The 23,897-nt window shown below is 38.2% G+C and overlaps 1 protein-coding gene across 16 annotated transcripts in view; it reads left to right on the top strand.

Moving 5' to 3' along the window:
• The window catches only part of ANKS1B (ankyrin repeat and sterile alpha motif domain containing 1B), a 1,163,282-nt gene that overhangs the window by 519,274 nt on the left and 620,111 nt on the right, over positions 1-23,897 (top strand). For all 16 annotated transcript variants that reach the window (XM_067697640.1, XM_067697639.1, XM_067697638.1 and 13 more), the window contains exon 12: positions 5,115-5,295. In XM_067697640.1, coding sequence (XP_067553741.1) covers positions 5,115-5,295 — 181 coding nt within the window. The remainder of the gene's footprint in view (positions 1-5,114; positions 5,296-23,897) is intronic.

Genomic DNA, 23,897 nt, shown 5'->3' with positions numbered 1-23,897 from the left:
TGCTCCCAGCCAGCTCACCAACTGCTGATACAGCACTGAGACCCTGAGTGTGGGGATGGTCAAGATTGAGTATATGTACTGAGTTGCAGGGCAAAACCCCTGGGTGCCTGTGAGGGTCTCCGCTCATCCTGTTAAGTGTCCCTGTGCCCAAGGGAATACAACAGTAAGTGGCAAATAAAAGCACCATGACAGATATAGAGAGAGACCATGGAATAAAGAAAAAACTTTTTTTCCCTGCTTTTGGAACAAAGAGCCCCACATTTCCATGTTGTACTGCGTCCAGCAACTCCATGTAGCTAGCCTTGACTCACAATCATTCATGTGTCTACTCAGTTTCAGGTCCTCAGAGATATTCCCTAATCACTGCATAGCAGGGATCACCAACCTTTTCTGTATGGGACCAGAGAATAAAATAGGCTTTGTGAGTCCTATGGTCTCTGCTGCAGCTATTCAGCTCTGCTACAATCGCATGAAATATAAGTGAATGAGCATGACTATGTTCTGATAAAACTTTATTTATAAACATTGCAATTTGGGTTTTATATAATTTTCACCTGTCACTAATATTATTCTTCCATTTTTTTCAACCATTAAAAGATGTAAAAAATATTTTTAGCTCACTTGCTTTACAAAAATAGTCAGAAGCCTGGGTTTGGCCCATGATCTATAGTTTGCTATCTCTAGTTAAGTAAATATGTGTGGGAACAAGTCCTTTGGAAGCTAGAAAGATATGAGTGCTGGACCATGGAGGCAGGGGAGATATTTTAGAGGTCCCACTTATCTTAAACATTAAAACTTGGCAAATTCCACTAGTAATTTCAGTGAATTTGTGAAAACACTTTTTTTTTTCTTATACTGAATGACTTAGCAGGATTCCATCAGAATAGTTTTTTAAAAACAGAATATATTAAAATGAAAGTTTAAACAAATATTCCAGACCCATCCTCTTTTATCTCCATTTTTAATATCACTACCATCTCTTTATTCTTTTCTCCCATTGCTATTATTTCCCCACACAGATATCTCTTTTTTAAAAATAAATTTTTATTTATTTTATTTATTTATTTTTGGCTGTGTTGGGTCTTCGCTGCTGCACGCGGGCTTTCTCTAGTTGCAGCGAGCAGGGGCTACTCTTCGTTGCAGTGCGCAGGCTTCTCATTGCAGTGGCTTCTCATTGCAGAGCATGGGCTCTAGGTGCATGGGCTTCAGTAGTTGTGGCACATGGGCTCAGTAGTTGTGGCACATGGGCTCAGTAGTTGTGGCTCACGGGCTCGAGAGCACAGGCTCAGTAGTTGTGGCACATGGGCTTAGTTGCTCTGCGGCATGTGGGATCTTCCTGGACCAGGGATCGAACCCGTGTCCCCTGCATTGGCAGGCGGATTCTCAACCACTGCACCACCAGGGAAGCCCCCAGATATCTCTTATTAATTCTGCCTCTGTCCTTTGTGTTTTGAGGCACCATCTACTTGTCTCTAGGTTTGAATACATGAACATTCCTTCCAATCTAAGCCCTTTGTGCTAACTACTTACGTAATCATGAGTAAATCATTTAAGTGAGCCACTGCATTCTGTGCTAGTTAGGATAAGTAGTTCTAGGGCCACCACAGGCAAACCCAGAATCTCAATAGTTTAACATAAAGGATGTTTATTTCAACTTCTCATAAAGCCCAAGTTGGGTTGAATGACCCTACTTCATCTTGCAACTACATCATCTGGAGAGTAAGAGAGGGATGGAGAAGGCTCACTTCTACTAACAGGTCAATCAGTCAGTTACATGGCCTCAACCTAAATGCACATAAGGCTGGGAAATAAAAGGGAACCTAGCTTGTGGTTTTGTTGAGCACTAAAATGATGTGTAAAATGATCCCTTAAAACAGGAGTTGGCCAACTTTTTCTCTGAAGAACCAGACAGTAAATATTTTAGGTGTTGTGGATAATGTGGCCTGTGTCACAACTTCTCAAATCTATCATTGTAGTGTTGAGAGTAGTCAGAGACAATAAATGAATGAATGAACATAGTATTCTAATAAAACTTTATTTTCATAAACAGGAGGCAGGCCAGATTTGGACCACAGGTCATAGTTTGCTGATCCCTTTCTTAGAGCATGACTAACATATAATGATTCTCATTTTTCATCATCTCAGATGCTCAGAGAACTTCGGGCAATGACTCCTCACTGCCTCAATGTTCCTGAAGCTGGCTAATGATAACCTATAGGCAGTTCTGAAGAAGCAAATAAGAATGAGGTCAGATGATCAATGGTTTCTTCCCTTTAGAATTTCCATTAGCCTGTCTCCCTTCCTCCAGATATGTTATTTGAAGCTATGATACAAGTGAAATCATAGTACTCTGTTCAAAGAAAGAAAGGGAAATATCATGTAGATTTGCATAACCGTATAGACTAAGAAGTCTATTCTGAGTCCCGATAGCATCCAAGCATATATCTTGTGTACTTCTGGTATAGGAGTGTATACATTTGTATTTCCCACAAAAATAACCTTATCATTTAGCATCTACCCAATTGAGAAATCTATGAGCCACCCTAGACTTCTCCCTTAAAATCAACCTACACATCCAATCAGACGCCAATATCTAAAGAGCTATAACCACATTAGCATCTCCTAAAAACATCTGCTATCTCCAACACTGTTGCAGCTGCTTTACCTCAGGACCCCATTATGTCTTGGCTGGAATTCTGTAACATCCTCCTAATTAGTCTCCCTTCCTCAAATTCTGCCCTTACCTGTTCATTCTCTAAACTGCTCAAATGATTTTACTGAAATACAAACCAAACTATGAAACCCTCTTGCTTAGAAATCATCCAGTAGTTCCTTAAAATATTCAGGTTAAAGACCAAACTCCTTAATATGGCATTAGAGACCTTTATGATTTGTCCCCCTGCAACATGCAATATCTCATGGCTTGAATCCATCACTACCTTAGCATACTCTGCTCTACAGCCATACTGAACTGTTTGCAGTTTGCGCTCTCCTTCTCCCCATCCTCTTTTGTTTGCTTACCACCTCTGCTTCATCAAGAATCAACTCAGCCATCAATCACCTGCTTGTGGAAGCCTTTCCCAATCCCCTCCATAAAGTAGAGTTTCACCTTTTATATTTTGTGTCCACTTATCATGACGTTTATCACTCTACTATACTATACTGACACATAATCCTTGGATTGCTTGTCTCTTCCCTCCTGCACCATCCCTCCTCCCACTTCAAGTCTATAATCACCTGGAGAAGAGGGACAATGGCTTACTCATTTTATTCCTATCATACTGCTTACCAAGGTATCCACAATTTAGTATACACTCAGCAAATATTTGTACAATGAATTAATGCAGAAGAATAGTTTGTTTGCTTTTATGATTGCATAACAAATTGCGCTTTTCATGCATTTAAAACGTTGGGTGGTCAAAGTTCAGAAACGTATTTAAGACACATAAGTAAAGGAGTCATACATATCAGTTGGCTTGATCCTTGTAATGTTTATGAGAGGGAACATTATATAAATTTGGTCTGTTGCCTTTATACAAAGTGAAACAAAAGCAAAACACAACACAATGAAACAAAACCACAATGATGGACATACCTGTGTTTCCATTGCAGCCAGTGTCATATTCCATGCCTTTTAATTGCTGTTATATAGTCTAGTAGAAAGAACATTGAATATGAATTGAGATTCAGTACCCCCAAGGAGAGACATTTCATGAGAAACCAAGTCTGACATTGAACCCCAGTCTTTCATACTTCAAAAGCAACTGAGTCCTATGTGGGTACTAATTTGAATTTCATTACTGAGTTCATGTGTCATAATAATAAATGACTTACCCTCTTGTGTAACAATATATATGCCTTTCAACCTCTCCCATAAAAATAATGCAATGGTGAAAGTATAAAGCATATTATGATAATCTGCACACCTTATGTAAAAAAAGCTCTGTAAAATACATTTCAATATCATTGTCTATTTTAGATTATAGACTAAGTGATGTGTACTTTATAAAAAAAAAACATGAGCTGGAAGAGACAGGGTAAATTGAATATTCTGCAGGAAAATAATTGTGGAATTCAGTGATAAAATTAGCAAGTATTTTAGGGCAGTGAAAGTGTTAGTAAACCAAAAGTTTATTGTACTTTGGGGAAAGTAAAGTACAATAAACTATTACAAAGCGATTGTAGTTAATCTCTTATCAAGCATTACAAGAGATTGTTAATATTTCATTAATATGAATAAGAAGAATAAAAAGTAAGAAAACTTGGATTAATTCTTAGGAAATGTGCACAGTCCTGAGAGCCAAAGAGACTGCAGCTTTTCTGAAGGATGATGTTTGAAGCTCTGCTAAGCAGGAAAAAAAAAGTGAATATAATTAAAATTGTGGAAAAAACCAGAAAACTGCTCTAGGGAATAATCTATTACTGATAAAGGGTATAGAATATATCTGCTGTTACTCCATGATTTTACCTTTTGTGTTTAAATTGACTTTTCTTGCTATTTGGGGGTTAATTTAAATCCTTAAAAAAGAAGATCAAATTCCACTACAAATACCAAGTAGATTCTTAGATCCTGGAAAATGTGCTATACAACTTTACTTAATTCTAATGATGAAATCCCAGCATATGGTACTTGGGGACAATATCTAATGCCACCAATTCCTTGGACTATATAGAGAATAAAAAAAAATGGAACTGCCTTAATTATGTTTCAGTGTTGTAAGGGCCCTTTTATTATTAGATTCTATATCCTCAGAGTCTGGCAAATGCCAAGTCCTTAATAAGTATTAGTTGAATGAAAGGTGACTCAAAATTGCAACATTCTGAATAGATCATTAAGAGAAATTCTGTGCACTGTATTTTTGCAGTCTTCTGGGAAAATCTAACAAAAAGTCTAACTTATTTTATCAACTATGCCATGATATTTTTTCATTAAACAATTTTTTATTATTTAACTAATCAAGGGATTATTTAATGTCTCTCTGTGAAGCACAAGTATATTTTATATATAAAAAACAGTTTAACTGAAAAATATCACTTAAATTAAATTGATGGGGAGATTGGGCTGAAGATGAACATGATCATATTAATACTCTCATCATGCTCATTTATTTTAGCCTAAACAACGAACATCTATTGTGTCTTCTCTGGATTTTCATCGAATGAATCATAGCCAAGAATATTTTGAAATCAGCACATCTACAGGGTGTACAAGCTTTACTTCCAGCCCTCCTGTTAGTCCACCCACCTCTTCTGTGGCAACCACAGAAGTCAAGAACAAGGGAACTGGCCGTACAGGTAAAGTAGTCATTTATACAGCTATATTTTTGAGCTTTTAAAGCCAAAGCCTTTATGAGTTAGGGGACGTAAGAGGAATCTTCATATAAATCTCATTGTGTTTTTCGTTCACCTACATGTGTGGCAATGTAGAGGCTTACCATTTTTGTCAGAGTGTGGTGTAATATTCTTTTTGAATACACTAATGGCCTTTCAGTGGTTAGATATTAAAGATAGTGGTTTCATGCCAGGACTTTAATGGCACCACCCAAAATGTGTGGAGAAATGTAATCATCATCATATTTTCAGGTCTGACCTTTAAACAGAACCAAAATCTAACCTTTTAACAGTTGAAATGGTTTCGTATAGTATGTTACTATGGTTTCTTAATGTAATATGTCACCTCCATGTTACATCAAAAATTTTAGAATAGACTGATATTTAGTAATAATGTGGAAGGACAATGCTGAGTTGTTTTACATTGAAAAGTAAAACTTTTAATTTCACAAAATAAAATGTTTAAGGTGGGCATTTATCTACTTAAAAAAGTAGCATTTCATTATCTTACACTTAGATGGTTTGTTACATATTGTATTTAAGCATCTGAATATAAAGGCATTAGCACATGGTATATAATGAAAGAGAACAAGTTCCTGAGTCAGTTCTGTCACTGATTTGCTAGATATTTTCCATCAAATCACTTAACTTCTCTGATCTTTAATTTGCTCCTCTGAAAAGGGGAAATAATATCTACTCTTTGGGTAGTTGTAGTAATAAATGAGCTTATTTATGTGAAGCATTTTGGAAACTATGGAAATTAATATTCTTACTTAGTATTATCATTATTGCTTAATATTCTTTTTGCTTCTTTAATATTATTTTGTTTGAAATCTGTAGTAGTTTTAAGATAAGAAGAGCCTACTGTACATCTGTACTCATGCCAAGGTGGCTGACTTTTTCTTGACTTAAAAGTATAATCTAAATTAATGGGTAAATCTACTGTTTATTTTATAAATGATTGCGTGCACAAAAAATTAATCTTTATAAAAATGTCAAGTATTAATAGAACAAAGACTAATACATAACACCTCACAAGCGAATTGTATGCTGCAAAACACTTCGAATAAGTGACCCAATGAATTTATTATAACAGAGAACCATTTCAAAAGTAGCCTGAATTATAATTAAAGCTTCCTACTTGTTAGGCAACATATTATGTAATCTAAGTATCACCTAAGAATAATCAGAAAAAGATGGGTAAAGGGGGAGACCTTTGGAGGTAGACAGACTTGGATGATATGAATGGGTTAGCATTTAACTAGAAACATCACCTTAGTATTAATATGTAGCAGATAGATTTGAGTTGAGATGAGATTGGAGGTAGGGAGGTAGGGAGCAGCAATGGAAAATATAAATGGATTTGAGAGATACAAGGAAAGAGTAATCAACAGGTCATGGCAACTGATCAGAGGTGTGATGGTGAGGAAGAAAAGTTCAAGGAAAGCCCTAAAGTTTATTGCTTAAGCAGATGAGTCAAATCTGACTACTATTCTTTGAAATATGGAATGTTTTTAGATGAGAAGGAAGAGAGGGATGGGTCATGTAGGACCTAACATAGGCCATTTTAAGAACTTTGGCTTTTACTCAGAGTGAAATGGGGAGTAATTTCAGGTCTTTCAGTAGAGTGACTTGATGTAACTTCTGTTTTATGAAAATTACTTCAAATCTTGTGTTGAGAATAGACTGGAGAAGGAGGATAAGTGTGAAAGCAGGAAGACCAGTAGGAGGTTATTGTAGCATTGCATTAAGATGAGAGAGGAAGTCAGTCAGCTCAGGTCAAAGGTGAAGCAGTGGAGGTGGAGAGAAATTGAGGGATGTTTTATGTATTTTTTAAGATTGAGCCTATAGGATTTCATGATAGAGTAGATATAGTGCATGAGATAAAGAGAAGAATTAAGGAAAACTGCAAGATTTTTGTCCTAAACAATTGTAAAAATGGTTTTTACTGTCATCTAACATGAGACAGGTCCTGGGAAGAGCAGATTTTGTGAACAGGGAGAAATACCAGTTCATTTTTTAAAATTGAAGTATAGTTGATTTACAATGTTGTGTTAATTTCTGCTGTATAGCAAAGTGATTCATTCTTTTTTTATATTTTCTTTTCCATTATGGTTTATCATAGGATATTGAATATAGTTCTCTGTGGTATACAGTAGGACCTTGTTGCTTATCTATTCTATATGTAATAGCTTACATGTACTAAAATTAACCTCCCACCCCATCCCTTCCCCTGCCAAACTCCCTCTACCTTGGCAGTCACAAGTCTGTTTTCTATGTCCGTGAATCTGTTTGTGTTTCATAGATAGGTTCATTTGTGTCATATTTTAGATTCCACATATAAATGATATCATATGGTATTTATCTTTCTCTTTCTGACTTACTTCACTTAGTATGATAATCTCTATTTGCATCCCTGTTCCTGCAAATGGCATTATTTTGTTCTTTTTTATGGCTGAGTAGTATTCTGTTGTATATAAGTATCACATCTTCTTTATCCATTCATCTGTTGATGGATATTTTGGTTTTATGCATGTCTTGGCTATTGTGAATAGTGCTGCTATGAACATAGGGGTGCATGTATCTTTTTGAATTAGAGTTTTGTCTGGATGTATGCCCAGGAGTGGGATTGTTGGATCATATGGTAACTATTTTTTGTTTTCTGAGGAACCTCCATATAGTTCTCCATAGTGGCTGTACCAACTTGAATTCCCCACCAACAGTTTAGGTGGGAATGAACTCCTTTTCTACCAGGAGTTCATTTTAAGTTTGAGATACCTATTAGATATCTGAATAGCTGTGTCAAGTAGGCAGCTGAAGTTTCAGTCTGAAGACAAAAAATGTGAACATTATCATTACATAGATGATATGGAGTAAGTGTAGATAGACGACTGAAACCTGAGCTTGATGAAAGAGGTGATAAAAGGCGACAACAGCAAAGGAGTGTGAGAAGGAACAAGGTAGGAGGACATCTTCTGGTGAGTGCTGTGTTATGAATTTAGATGACGTAAGTTATTAAGAAGGAGGGAATGGGAAGGGACATTCAACGTGGCAGAGGAGTAAGACGTGGAGATCACCTTCCTCCCCACAAATACATCAAAAATACATCTACATGTGGATCAACACCTACAGAACACCTACTGAAGCCTGGAAGAAGACCTCAGACTTCCCAAAAGGCAAGAAACTCCCCACATACGTGGGTAGGGCAAAAGAAAAAAGGAAAAACAGAGACAAAAGAATAGGCACAGACCTGCACCAGTGGGAGGGAGCTGTGAAGGCGGAAAAGTTTCCACACACTAGGAAGCCCCTTCACTGGTGGAAACAGGGAGTGGGTTGGGGGGAATCTTTGGAGCCATGGAGGAGAAAACAGCAACAGGGGTGAAGAAGGCAAAGTGGAGAGATTCCTGCAGAGAGAATCAGTGCCGACCAGCACTCACCAGCCTGAGAGGCTTGTCTGTTCACCTGCTGGGGAGGGTGGGGGCTGGGAGCTGAGGCTCGGGCTTCAGAGGTCAAATCCCAGGGAGAGGACTGGGGTTGGCTGCATGAACACAGCCTGAAGGGAGCTTGTGTGCCACAGCTAGCGGGAGGGGGTCCAGGAAAAAGTTGTAACTTCGTAAGAGTCAGGAGAACATTGTTTTGGGGTGCGTGAGAAGAGGAAATTCAGGGCACCGCCTAAACGAGCTCCAGAGACAGGCACAAGCCACGGCTATCAGCACGGACATCAGACACAGGCCTGAAACGCTAACGCTGCTGCTGCAGCCACCAAGAATCCTGTGTGCAAGCACAGGTCACTATCCACACCTCCCCTCCTGGGAGCCTGTGCAGCCCCCCACTGCCAGGGTCCCGTGATCCAGGGACAGCATTCCCAGGAGAACACATGGTGTGCCTCAGGCTGTTGCAACGTCACACTGGCCACTGCTGCCACAGGCTTGACCTGCATTCCATACCCCTCCCTCCCCCTGGCCTCACTGAACCAGAGCCCCCTAATCAGCTGCTACTTTAACCCCTTCCTGTCTGGGTGGGGAACAGATGCCCTCAGGCGACATACATGCAGAGGTGAGGCCAAATCCAAAGCTGAACCCCAGGAGCTGTGCGAACAAAGAAGAGAAAGGGAAATCTCTCCCAGCAGCCTCAGGAGCAGCAGATTAAATCTCCACAATCAACTTGATGTACCCTGCACCTGTGGAATACCTGAATAGACAATGAATCATCCCAAAACTGAGGCAGTGGACTTTGGGAGCAACTGTAGACTTGGGGTTTGCTTTCTATGTCTAATTTGTTTCTAGTTTTGTGTTTATCTTAGTTTAGTATTTAGAGTTTATTATCATTGGTAGGTTTGTTTATTGATTTGGTTGCTCTCTTCCTTTTTATTTTATTTTATTTTAATTTATTTATTTCTTTTGTGGCACGTGGGCCTCTCACTGTTGTGGCCTCTCCGGTTGCGGAGCACAGGCTCTGGACGCGCAGGCTCAGAGGCCATGGCTCACGGGCCCAGCCGCTCCGCGGCATGTGGAATCTTCCCAGACCAGGGCATGAACCCGTGTCCGCTGCAGTGGCAGGCAGACTCTCAACCACTGTGCCACCAGGGAAGCCCTATTTTATATGTATTTATATTTTTTCCTTTTTCTCTTTTGTGAGAATGTATGTGTCTGCTTCTTTGTGTGATTTTGTCTGTATAGCTTTGCTTTACCTTTTGTCCTAGGGTTCTGTCTGTCCAGTTTTTATTCTTTTTTTTTTTTGTATAGCTTTTAACGCCTGTTATCATTGGTAGCTTTGTTTTTTGGTTTGGTTGCTCTATTCTTTCTTTTTTTAATTTTTTATTTTTAATAATTTTTTTAATGACTTTCTTTTCTTTTCTTTTCTTTTCTTTCTTTCTTTCTTTCTCCCTTCCTTCCTTCCTCCCTCCCTCCCTCGCTCCTTCCCTCCCTCTCTCTCTCTCTTTCTTTCTTTCTTTCTTTCATTTTTTTTCTCCCTTTTCTTCTGAGCCATGTGGCTGAGAGGGTCTTGGTGCTCCAGGTGGGTGACAGTCCTGAGCCTCTGAGGTGGGAAAGCCGAGTTCAGGACATTGCTCCACCAGAGACCTCCTGGCTCCACATAATACCAAATGGCAAAAACTCTCCCAGAGATCTCCATCTCAATACTAACACCCAGATCCACTCAACGACCAGCAACCTACAGTGCTGGACACCCTATGCCAATCAACTAGCAAGACAGGAACTCAACCCCACCCATTAGCAGAGAGGCTGCCTAAAATCATACGAAGTTCACAGACACCCAAAAATATACCACCAGATGCAGTCCTGCCCACCAGAAAGACAAGCTCCAGCCTCATCCACCAGAACACAAGCACCAGTACCCTCTACCAGGAAGCCTACACAACCCACTGAACCAACCCTACCCACTGGGGGCACACACCAAAAACAATAGGAACTACAAACCTGCAGCCTGCGAAAAGGAGACCCCAAACACAGTAAGTGAAGCAAAATGAGAAGACAAAGAAACACACAGCAGATGAAGGAGCAAGGCAACAACCACCAGACCAAAAAAATGAAGAGGAAATAGGCAGTCTACCTGGAAAAGAATTCAGAATAATGATAGTAAAGATGATCCAAAATCTTGGAAATAGAATGGAGAAAATACAAGAAACATTTAACAAGGGCCTAGAAGAACTAAAGAGCAAACAAACAATGATGAACAACACAATAAATGAAATTAAAAATTCTCTAAAAGGAATCAATAGCAGAATAACAGACAGAAGAACAGATAAATGACCTGAAAGATAAAATAGTGGAAATAACTACTGCAGAGCAGAATAAAGAGAAAAGAATGAAAAGAATTGACGACAATCTCAGAGACCTCTGAGACAACATTAAATGCACCAACATTTGAATTATAGGGGTTCCAGAAAAAGAAGAGAAAAAGAAAAGGACTGAGAAAATATTTGAAGAGATTAGAGTTGAAAACTTCCCTAATATGGGAAAGGAAACAGTCAATCAAGTCCAGGAAGCGCAGCAAGTCCCATACAGGATAAATCCAAGGAGAAACACACCAAGACACATTAATCAAACAATCAAAAATTAAATACAAAGAAAAAATATTAAAAGCAGCAAGGAAAAATTAACAAATAACATACAATGGAATCCCCATAAAGTTAACAGCTGATCTTTCAGCAGAAACTCTGCAAGCCAGAAGGGAGTGGCAGGACATATTTAAAGTGATGAAAGGGAAAGACCTACAACCAAGATTACTCTGCCCAGCAATGATCTCATTCATATTCGACGGAGACATTAAAACCTTTACAGACAAGCAAAAGCTAAGAGAATTCAGCACCACCAAACCACCATTACAACAAATGCTAAATGAACTTCTCTAGGCAGGAAACACAAGAGAGGAAATGACCTACAATAACAAACCCAAAACAGTTAAGAAAATGATAATAGGAACGTACATTATTGATAATTACCTTAAATGTAAATGGATTAAATGCTCCAACCAGAAGACACAGACTGGATGAATGGATACCAAAATAAGACACGTATACACGCTGTCTGTAAGAGACCCACTTCAGACCTAGGGACACATACAGACTAAAACTGAGGGGATGGAACAAGATATTCCATGCAAGTGGAAATGAAAAGAAAGCTGGAGTAGCAATTCTCATATCAGACAAAATAGACTTTAAAATAAAGATTATAACAAGAGGCAAAGAAGGACACTACATAATGATCAAGAGATCAATCCAAGAAGAAGATATAACAATTGTAAATATTTATGCACCCAAAATTGGAGCACCTCGATGCATAAGGCAAATGATAACAGCCATAAAAGGGGAAATTGACAGTAACACATTCATAGTAGGGGACTTTAACACCCCACTTTCACCAATGGACAGATCATTCAAAATGAAAATAAATAAGGAAATACAAGCTTTAATGATACATTAAACAAGATGGACTTAATTGATATTTATAGGACATTCCATCCAAAAACAACAGAATACACATTTTTCTCAAGTGCTCATGGAACATTCTCCAGGGTAGATCATATTTGGGTCACAAATCAAGCCTTGGTAATTTTAAGAAAATTGTAATCGTACCAAGTATCGTTTCTGACCACAACGCTATGAGACTAGATGTCAATTACTGGAAAAAACCTGTAAAAAATACAAACACATGGAGGCTAAACAATACACTGCTAAATAACTGAGAGATAACTGAAGAAGTCAAAGAGGAAATCAAAAATACCTAGTAACAAATGACAATGAAAACACAGTGACCCAAAACTTATGGAATACAGCAAAAGCAGTCCTAAGAGGGAAGTTTATAGCAATACAATCCTATGTCAAGAAACAAGAAACCTCTCAAACAACCTAACCTTATACCTACAGCAATTGGAAAAAGAAGAACAGAAAAACCCAAAGTTAGCAGAAGGAAAGAAATCATAAAGGTCAAATCAGAAATAAAAGAAAAAGAAATGAAGGAAATGACGCAAAGATCAATAAAACTAAAAGCTGGTTTTTTGAGAAGATAAATAAATTTGATAAACCGTTAGTCAGACTCATCAAGAAAAAAAGGGAGAAGACTCAAATCAGTAGAATTACAAATGAAAAAGGAGAAGTAACAACTGACACTGCAGAAATACAAAGGATCAGGAGAGATTACTACAAGCAACTATATGCCAATAAAATGGACAACCTGGAAAAAATGGACAGATTCTTAGAAAAGCACAACCATCTGAGACTGAACCAGGAAGAAATAGAAAATATAAAGGGACCAATCACAAGGACTGAAATGGAAACTGTGATTAAAAATCTTCCAACAAACAAAAGCCCAGGACCAGATGGCTTCAAGGGGAATTCTATCAAACATTTACAGAAGAACTAACACCTATCCTTCTCAGATTCTTCCAAAATATAACAGGTGGATGAACACTCCCAAACACGTTCTACGAGGCTACCATCACCCTGATACCAAAACCAGACAAAGATGTCACAAAGAAAGAAAACTACAGGCCAATATCACTGCCGAACATAGATGCAAAAAACCTCAACAAAATACTAGCAAACAGAATCCAACAGCACATTAAAAGGATCATACACCATGATCAAGTGGGGTTTATCCCAGGAAAGCAAGGATTCTTCAATATATGCAAATAAATCAAATGTGATACACCATATTAACAAATTGAAGGAGAAAAACCATATGATCATCTCAATAGATGCAGAAAAAGCTTTCGACAAAATTTAACACCAATTTATGATTAAAACCCTCCAGAAAGTAGACATAGAGGGAACTTACCTCAACATAATAAAGACCATATATGACAAACCCACAGCCAACATCATTCTCAATGGTGAAAAACTGAAACCATTTCCACTAAGATCAGGAACAAGACAAGGTTGCCCACTCTCACCACTCATATTCAACATAGTTTTGGAAGTTTTAGCCACAGCAATCAGAGAAGAAAAAGAAATAAAAGGAATCCAAATCAGAAAAGAAGAAGTAAAGCTGTCACTGTTTTCAGATGACATGATACTATACATAGAGAATCCTAAAGACGCTACCAGAAAACTGCTAGAGCCAATCAATGAATTTGGTAAAGTAGCAGGCTACAAAGTTAATGCACAGAACTCTCTTGCATTCCTATACACTAATGATGAAATATCTGAAAGAGAAATTAAGGAAACACTCCCCTTTTCAATTGCAACAAAAAGAATAAACTGCTTTGGAAGAAACCTACCTGAAGGGACAAAAGACCTGTATGCAGAAAACTATAAGACACTGAAGAAAGAAATTAAAGATGATACAAACAGATGGAGAGATATACCATGTTCTCGGACTGGAAGAATCAACACTGTGAAAATGACTCTACTACCCAAAGCAATCTACAGGTTCAATGCAATCCCTATCAAACTACCAATGGCATTTTTCACATAACTAGAACAAAATATTTCACAATTTGTATGGAAACACAAAAGACCCCAAATAGCCAAAGCAATCTTGAGAAAAAAAAAAAAATGGAGCTGGAGGAATCAGGCTCCCTGACTTCAGACTGCATTACAAAGCTACAGTAATCAAGACAGTATGGTACTGGCATGCAAACAGAAATATAGATCAATGGAACAGGATAGAAAGCCCAGAGATAAACCCACACACATATGGTCACCTTATCTTTGATAAAGGAGCAAGAATATACAATGGAGAAAAGACAGTCTCTTCAATAAGTGGTGCTGGGAAAACGGGACAACTACATGTAAAATAATGAAGTTAGAACACTTTGTAACACCATAGACAAAAATAACTCAAAATGGATTAAAGACATTAATGTAAAGCCAGACACTATAAAACTCTTAGAGGAAAACATAAGCAGAATACTCTATGACATAAATCACAGCAAGATCCTTTTTGACCCACTTCCTAGAGAAATGCAAGTAAAAACAAAAATAAGCAGATGGGACCTAATGAAACTTAAAAAGCTTTTGCTCAGCAAAGGAAACCACAAACAAGACGAAAAGACAACCCTCAAAATGGGAGAAAATATTTGCAAATGAAGCAAAGAACAAAGGAGTAATCTCCAAAATATACAAGCAGCTCATGCAGCTCAACATCAAAAAAACAAACAGCTGAATCCAAAATTGAGCAGACCTAAATAGACATTTCTCCAAAGAGGATATACAGATTGCCAACAAACACATGAAAGGATCCTCAACACCACTAATCATTGGAGAAATGCAAATCAAAACTACAATGAGGTATTACTTCATACCAGTCAGAATGGCCATCATCAAAAAATCTATAAACAATAAATTCTGGAGAGGGTGTTGAGAAAAGGGAACCCTCTTGCCCTGTTTGTGGGAATGTAAATTGATACAGCCACAATGGAGAACAGTACGGAGCTTCCTTATAAAACTAAAAATAGAACTACCATACAACCCAGCAATCTCATTACTGGGCATATACCCTGAGTAAACCATAGTTCAAAAAGAGTCATGTACCACAATGTTCACTGCAGCTCTATTTACAATAGCCAGGACATGGAAGCAACCTAAATGTCCATCAACAGATGAATGGGTGAAGGAGATGTGTCACATATATGCACTGGAATATTACTCAGCCATATAAAGAAATGAAATTGAGTTGTTTGTATGGAGGTGGGTGGACCTAGACACTGTTATATGGAGTGAAGTAAGTCAGAAAGAGAAAACAAATTCCGTATGCTAACACATATATAAGGAATCTAAAAAAAAAAAAAAGGTTCTGATGAACCTAGGGGCAGGACAGGAAGAGAGACACAGACGTAGAGAATGGACTTGAGGACACAGGGAGGGGGAAGAGTAAGCTGGGACAAACGTGAGAGAGTGGCATGGACACATATACACTACCAAATGTAAAATACATAGCTAGTGGGAAGCAGCCGCATAGCACAGGGAGATCAGTTCGGTGCTTTGTGTCCATCTATAGGTGTGGGGTAGGGCCGGTGGGAGGGAGATGCAAGAGGGAGGAGATATGGGGATATATGTATATGTATATGTATAGCTGATTCACTTTGTTATAAAGCAGAAACTAACACACCATTGTAAAGTAATTATACTCTAATAAAGATGTTAAAAAATAAAAGGAGGGAATGATCAACTCTGTCAAATGTAGCTGATAAGTTGAGTAGGATTAGCACTAAGTTAGAATTGACTAGTGATTTAACAATGTGGAGGTCACTGCTGGCCTTGACAGGAGCAATTTTGTTGGAATTAATGGGGCAAAAGCCCAACATAATGCATTTAGGAAAGAATGGGAGGAGAGAACTTAGTGCAAATATAAACTACCTTTTTAAGGGATCTCTTCATAGGAGAAATAAAAAAAATTAAAATAAAATAAATTTTTTTTAAAAAAAGGAGAAATAAGATGAAAGAGGAGAAAAAGAGGATGGGTTCTTTTAACCAAGAGAAGAGATGGTCTTTAGATAGGAGCATGGGGAATGATGGGTCTGGAAACACAGGATGTTTCCAACATGGGTGCAAATGCTGGAAAAGGATTCATGTGGTGAGAGTCTGTGGAAGATCTTTTCTGATAGTTTACATGTTCTTTATGAAGTATAAAGCAGCAACATCAGTTGAGAATGAAGATGGAGGAGGAGATGTGGAGGTTGAGGAGAGAGAAGAGGGGATAAAGGAGTTGTTCAAGGAGAAAGAGAGAGTGAATGGACAAATGGGGTATGGTATGATTGCCTGGCAGCATTAAGGGCCCATTTAAAGTTCAGGTTGAACTTAACGTTAGATTAGCCAATGTGGTTCTGTCTTTTTCTGCAGCCTAGTTCAGATTGAAGGGCACACGTGCAGAGCATGTGGGAGAGTTGAATTTTACATAGGTTGTGGTTTTGCTCATTGAGTATTTTGAAGTGATTGAAGGACTAGGAAATATTAATGCAGTGAGAATAATGTTTGACCATAGAATTGAAGATGGGGAAGTAGGAGAAAGAGGACAACAAGAGAGCAAGTTACCGTGAAAAATCCATAGGATAATTGGATTGGAGATTCCAGTGAGGTCAAAGGATTGCTGGAGTCAAGGTACCAAAGACGTGGGCTTGGATGATAGGAGATGGATTCAGAGAGTGGGATCCACATGAAACCAGGAATAGTTATAATTATTAGCAATCACAGTCTTAAAGCCATGGGAGTAAGCAGCTGAATTAGCCTCTCCCCACACAGAATAGCCTTAATACTGTAGTTAAGTCAGTACATTTTTTAGAAGAAATATTTGATATAAAGAACTGTATTTCTACATTGATCTCTGTTCATCTTATTTAAATAAATATTTCCATTTATTTAACAAATTGTGATATAGATGAACTTTACCTGAGTTTACCTCTCCTATACTTTGTCTCAATTTTCCTTGAAGTGCCAAGACCTCTCAGATTGTTCCCTGGCTGCCAAGGGCCCCCTGAGAGTGGTGTTCCATTCAAGATCACTCCTTCAGGGAGCTCTGGGCTCTTGACCACCATGCATCTTCTTGTGTAAAACTTTTTAATGACTGAGAGCCCATGTGATAAGGTACTTCAATCTCTTGGGGACCCCTAATTGTTGCCAAAGTGTTCTCTTCCCTCAAATAACAGTTTTTTTTTAAAAACAGAGGTAGTAAGAAGTGGTGGAAATTTGGTTCTATTTTAAAGGTAGAGCCAACATATTTTTTGGATGGATTTGATGTAGGGTATGAGAAAATGAAAGTGACCGAAGGTTATGACTCAAAGGAGTTGTGGCTCTCTTGACCTTTGGAAGGATGGATTTAGTATTATGATGAGGAAGCTTAGTTATGGATATGAAACGCCATTGGATATACAAGTAGGTAAGCTGAGTACATAGTTAAGACAGTGATTTTTCAGTGGGGTAAGACATAGAGGGAGGAAACTATGTGATAATTTTATGTTTATCAAAAGTAAAGGGTATCAGTCACAAAAGATTGAGAAACAGTGCCTTAGACCACTGTGAATGACCTATGAGTGCTGAGTTCCTCAGTGAAATTGTCATGGACAGGTGTGTTATGAATTACTGGGAGAAAAGTAGCTGAGACTCACCAGTAATAAAACATGCTTCCTCTTTATGGAAGGTTGTTTCCAGAAAGCTCTGTGTAGATGAAGAATTTTGTGGGCTGGCACCTTTGGGCCTCTGCTAAGGAAGTTAACTACCCTGGGTAACTAATTATATCCAGTTTTGTTAGTAGTTTCAAACCATCACCTTTTTCTCGAGAAAACTGATGGGAGGGAGGAAATGTAAAAAGAGTGAAGTGGAAAAGTGTTTCTTTCCAAATGAGAGAAATAGCGAAAACAAAAGCTTTAAGTGCACAGCAGCATAAGATGCTCTTCTGCAAGGGAGAAGAAACGTTTGAGGAGAACTAAAATTAGAATGGAGAAGGTGGTATAGACCTTTCATGCTGCTCAGGGATTGCCAGAGAGGCAAACGAAGGCCTTCCTTTTAATTAGCTCACATAGAATGGAAATAGACCTCCTGAAGCTGAGATAATGTTATTCCAGCAGCCACTGGACACAGGCAGGTGAGGAAATCTTTGGCCTCCAGCCAACATGATGGCCAAAGCTGGGCTGCTGAGATGATCTTTGAGCTCCAAGTTGAGATTCAGGATGGGCTGATATGGAGGAAGGGTTAAGAGTTAGTGAGAATAATGGGTACTTACATCTTCAAGGTTTATTTCCTTAAAAATGTGCATTAAACAAATTATCTGAATTATTGATAGTTAAATTCAGTGCTTTAAGTAGACCAGGATTTTAGGTAGCCAAAAGAAAAACCATATCTGTGTAATAATAAAATATATTCTTAGTTCTTGATAATTCATGAAATGCCTCTCCTATGCTTTCCTTTTTCCTGTCCCATCTAATATCACATGACTTTTCAACAGTGCCTTTCTGTGCACATTGCACATCACACAGAAGGCAGATATAGGTTAGTCAATGCTTGACAAAGAAAGAAAATATTGACTTTTCCAATACTTAAAAATATGAGAATATATAGTTAGCTGTTGGAGTAATGTGGTTTAGTTAGTGCATACAATCAGGTGAGAACTTGTTATTCTGAGTGAAAGTAGTTGAAATGAGACTATTGGTTTATTTGGGCAGCATTAAATAAATATATTCACTCAGTACATTGCATTATGAGAAAGTTCAGGGTGCTGAGAGAGTATCTAAGAGGGAGATTGATCTCATCTGGCGGTCTGCAGAGCTTTGCCATGGGAGAGTTGGGCTCTGAGAGACAAAGAGGAATTAATGTAGCTTCAGAAATGCTTAATAAATGTGGACATTATTATTATTTGTATTGCTGTTATTACAGTCTAAGCAGTAAGTAGAGCCTAGACTCTGAGAATTCAGTGCAAACAAAGAGCAGCCAGGTGGCAAGAGTCCAGGCAGGCAACCAGAATCTTAAATCTACAAAGTTGCTTGGAACAAGCAGGTCAACCTGCTGATGAGCAGAGTTGGAATTTTTGTTTATTCTATGCCCCGGTTTTATATGTCCTGGGGTGGGAGGGCAGGGCAAGCTAGAAGTTGTGTCACTGCTGGGGAGAGTCAGACTTCTACAAGTGCTCATTCATCCAACATTACAGCAGAGGTAAGAAAGCAAGTGTTCCAGAAAGTTCTTGTGTTGAAAGTCTTTTTTTAACAATTTAATTTTTATTAACTCAGTCTTCTCTTGCTTTACCTTCTGTTAATTCATGTGAAAATATAACTTCTTTGTTAGCTAGAATTTTCTTTGTAATTCAAATTCAGTGCTGCATATATCTTCTCTCTAATTTTCTTGTCTACTTTAGTTTGCTGATAGTTTTATATCTCTTGAAAAACTCTCCTTGCTATCAGTTATATTTGTGTGATATGTGTATGATCATTGCAGCTAAAAGTAAAACGGTAGGAGAAAAGCTGGTAGTAACTTTTTTTTAATAGAGGGGAAAGCCTTGGTACTTCCAGGTCATGCTATGGAGAAATCCCCTCTCTACCCCCTGTTAAAAACAGTTTCCAAACTGCTAAACCTTTTTCTCTATTCCCATCTTTATCTCTACAGTCTACTTTTGGGAGAACATTTTCCCCTTTTTTCTCCGCACCTGTCTATGTTGACTGGTGCCCTGTGTGTCTATGTGGGCCCCAGCCCCTTAAACGCAGACTTCTCTCATGTGTCTTGCCATAGTGAGCCAGCCCATGGCAGAACTTTTTCCAGATGTTCTCCTAGGTAACTTCCTACCTACTTAATAGACCAGATTTTTCCTGCCTTCCTTGTTCTAGGCTGTAGTGATCTCAACTCTTCTACCTGACTCTTGGCATCTGTGATAGGCAGAATTCTAAGATGGCCCCATGGTTCTCATCTCCTCCTCCCTGTATCCATACATTTTTGTGATGCCCCTCCTTTGAGTGTGTGTGGGACCTGTAACTTGGTACTTGCCAATGGCAAAGGTGATGAGGTATCACTTTCATAGTTACAGTATGTTTTATGGCAAAGATGAAGCGATTTTAAAGATGAAATTAAGGTCACTGATCATTTTAAGTTACTCAGAAGGGATTTTATCTTTGATGGGCTTGAACTAATCAGGTGATCCCTTTAAGAGGGCGTCTAGAGGTTAGCAACTTACAAGCAGCAGACTCTCTCTCTCTGTCTCCACGGCTGGCTTTGGAGAAGTAAATCATTGTGAGTACTGCAGCTGCACCCTGAGCCTCAGATAAGATCGCAGCCCTGGCCAATACCTGGATTGCAGCCTGGTGAGGCCCTGTGCAGAGGACCCAGCTAAGCCTTGCCCAGACACCTGATTCATGTAAACTGTGAGATGGTAGATGTATGTTGCTGTAAGCCATTGTTTGTTGTGATTCATTATGCAGAGATAGAAACTGAATGCAATGTCCAATGATCCCTTGATTTGGGAGCAAGAAAGACTTTCTCCATCTGCCTTATCTCAAGAAACCTCCCCTGAACAGCACTAGTCCCTTGCTCTCAGTGTGATTTGAGACGTGATTGAAAGTGAAGAATTGGAAAATTGTCTCCTTTATCCTACATCCTGAAGCCCAGCTCAATTAATGCATGTAGGCATTATCTATCATACCTTTTTTTTCCAAAATAATATTTTTTATTTTAATAGGCACTAAGTTGTAAAGCTAAAGTTCTAATAGTGAAATTTTAAGACAAAAGCCAGAGGGTGGGAGACTATATTAGGGATCATGCAGACCTGAGATCCCTAAATTATTGATGCTTCCCAACCAGGCCTCCTTCTCCAGGACTTGGCTTTTTCTCAAAGCTAGCAGAATTAATTTTTTCAAGCATATACCTGATTATGCCACTCCACTGTTTAAGAACCTCTTATGGCTTGTCACTATCTATATCAGAATGTCCAAATGCCTTAGCTTGCCCAACAAGGTCCTTGATAATTTGGCTCTAACTTTTTATTTACCTCTACCCAAATATACCGTGTACTCCTAAGAACATTGTTCTTAGAGTTCATGATTCTTGATTCATAATGTACTGTTCTGTCAGCTTGGAATGCCTTCCCATCTAATCTACCTGGTAAACGTGTGTGGAATTTGGCTAAGGGTAACCACCTTTGTGAAGCCTTCTCTAATTCCAACAATTCTTTATTCCATGTGCCCCCTTAGCACTCTTCACATACCTCTACTATTAGATATTTTATACAAAAGTATTTGTTTACATGTCTGTGAGCTCCTTAAATGCAGGGACCATGTCTCAGATAAGGTGAATCCCCAGTGCTTCTCGTAGTGACTGACTTACAATAGATGCTCAATAAATGGTAAATGATTGAATAATTGGGTGAATATTTGCTTTGTTGGAATTCTACCACCTACTATGTGCCTGTTTCTATCTATACAGTAAGGCCAGACTAGCTTTTCTCTTAACTACATTGCTTTCTTCTGAGCCACGGAGCCCACCTTTCGTTGGTTACTTCATGAAAATGCCTCAGAGAGAAATGTCATTTTTAATGTAAATTTTTTTTGCATAATTGATCTGATTTCACAGATGGAAAGACGGCAGTTATTTACATTGGGTGGCTATTCATTTTTCGTGGCTAATTATAAAGTAGTTGACCTGGCATTGTCAAAATCATTATTATCACTCTAGAAAGCAATGTATCTGATAATGTGCACTAATTTCTAATTTCCTTCTCCTTTTTTTTTTTAAAAATAAATTTATTTATTTATTTATTTATGCTGTGTTGGGTCTTTGTTTCTGTGCGAGGGCTTTCTCTAGTTGCGGCGAGCGGGAGCCACTCTTCATCGCGGTGCATGGGCCTCTTACTATCGCGGCCTCTCTTGCCACGGAGCACAGGCTCCAGACGCGCAGGCTCAGTAGCTGTGGCTCACGGGCTCAGTTGCTCCGCGGCATGTGGGATCTTCCCATACCAGGGTTCGAACCCGTGTGCCCTGCATTGGCAGGCAGATTCTCAACCACTACGCCACCAGGGAAGCCCTCCTTCTCCTTTTTATTTTAGTGAACCAATGTCTAAAGCTTAATTTTTAAAACAGGAAAGCACATAGCACACGTGAAAGGAAGCATTATTAACTAAACAAATCTCTCAGTTCCTAATGATTAGCATTTTGACAAGCTGTTGCCTTAGTTGAAGGATTTATATCATATATTACATAACTTCAAAGTATTTTTGTATTTCTTCTTGATTTGAGTACTAAGTAAATAGTACTAACTTTCATCTAAATGTAAAGGAAACCTTCAGTTCTATTTTAGTCCCCATAGCACATTTCCTAGACCATTGATAGGCCATAAATTTGCAACTGGGTTTTGTTTCTACTATTAATTATAATCATCTGGAATAGGGTAAAATTACAACAAATAATATATTAAGGCCTCTAAGCTAAATAGTTTGCTATTTACAAACAGTGTATTTGCTCCCTGAGGTTGCCATGCAGAAAATTAAAACTAGAATATCAGATTCAAAGTGAACCTGAACCATTTCCCCGTACCTTATATTTGATATAGTCCCTTTCAGGCAATTATTAGTTATTCTTAAAATTTTATCTTTAATATACTTATCTAAAACCAGATATTTAGTATTACATAAGAGCTGGTGTCATATGTTCATACTATCTAAGGAATCCCAAGCATATGAGCTATTGTGGTTAAGGCCTTAATTATTGGTTGGTTATAAATATAAAACTATATATAAACACTAAACAAAAATTAGTTGTATTATCACATTTATTAATATTACTAGATAGAGAAAGTTCATTCATTCATTTAGCAAATACTCATTTAGTACTTATGAAATACTAATACCCAGGCAAAATACTGGGTATACAGTAATGGAAAGACATGACCCCCTCTCCTCAAAATGTTGTGTTAAGGAAAAAATTAAAATCTATTGTTATTATATTATTATAATATGAACCTAGATTTGGGAGCATATAAATCTGCCTAGGAGAGTTAGGTAATACTTGTCCTATGACTTGAAGAATTTATCAAATGGATATTGTAGGAATATGGTGAGGGAGGAAAGGAAATAGAGAAAGGTAGAAAAAGCAGAGCCTTTAGAACCAGAGAAATTTGGACATAAGTCCTTATTTTGCCACTTAACTGTGATCTTTTCATTTCTTTTGAGATAATACAGATGGCCATACCTAACGTAGGATTTTGCACATTGTAGGCACTCAATAAATATTATCCCTTCTCACCAACTTTGAGCCTCATGACAACCTTGCAGATAGATATTTAGAACTGATTGTATTATCAACATTTTAAAGCTGAGGAAAGTAGGTTCACAGTGCATCAGGAAACTTGCTTAAGGTCACACAACTAGGTTAGTGGCAGAACCAGGCCTAGAACCTAGATCTCTTGACAAAACTTTTTCCACTATGTTACAACAAGGATTCCGGCTTGTGAAAACGCTAATCATTAGGAACTGAGATATTTGTTTAGTTAATAATGCTTCCTTTCATGTGTGCTATGTGCTGTCCATGCATTTAATTATTTATTCAGTCGATAAACATTTCTTGAGCAACAACTAAATATCAGACATGTTACCGTGCACAGATGATACAGTGGGGAACAAATGACATTGCCTTCATTG

This window comes from Pseudorca crassidens, chromosome 11, assembly GCF_039906515.1.
Source record: "Pseudorca crassidens isolate mPseCra1 chromosome 11, mPseCra1.hap1, whole genome shotgun sequence".
In the NCBI taxonomy this organism is placed as follows: Eukaryota; Metazoa; Chordata; class Mammalia; order Artiodactyla; family Delphinidae; genus Pseudorca; species Pseudorca crassidens.
This window is presented reverse-complemented; position numbering and strand designations above follow the sequence as displayed.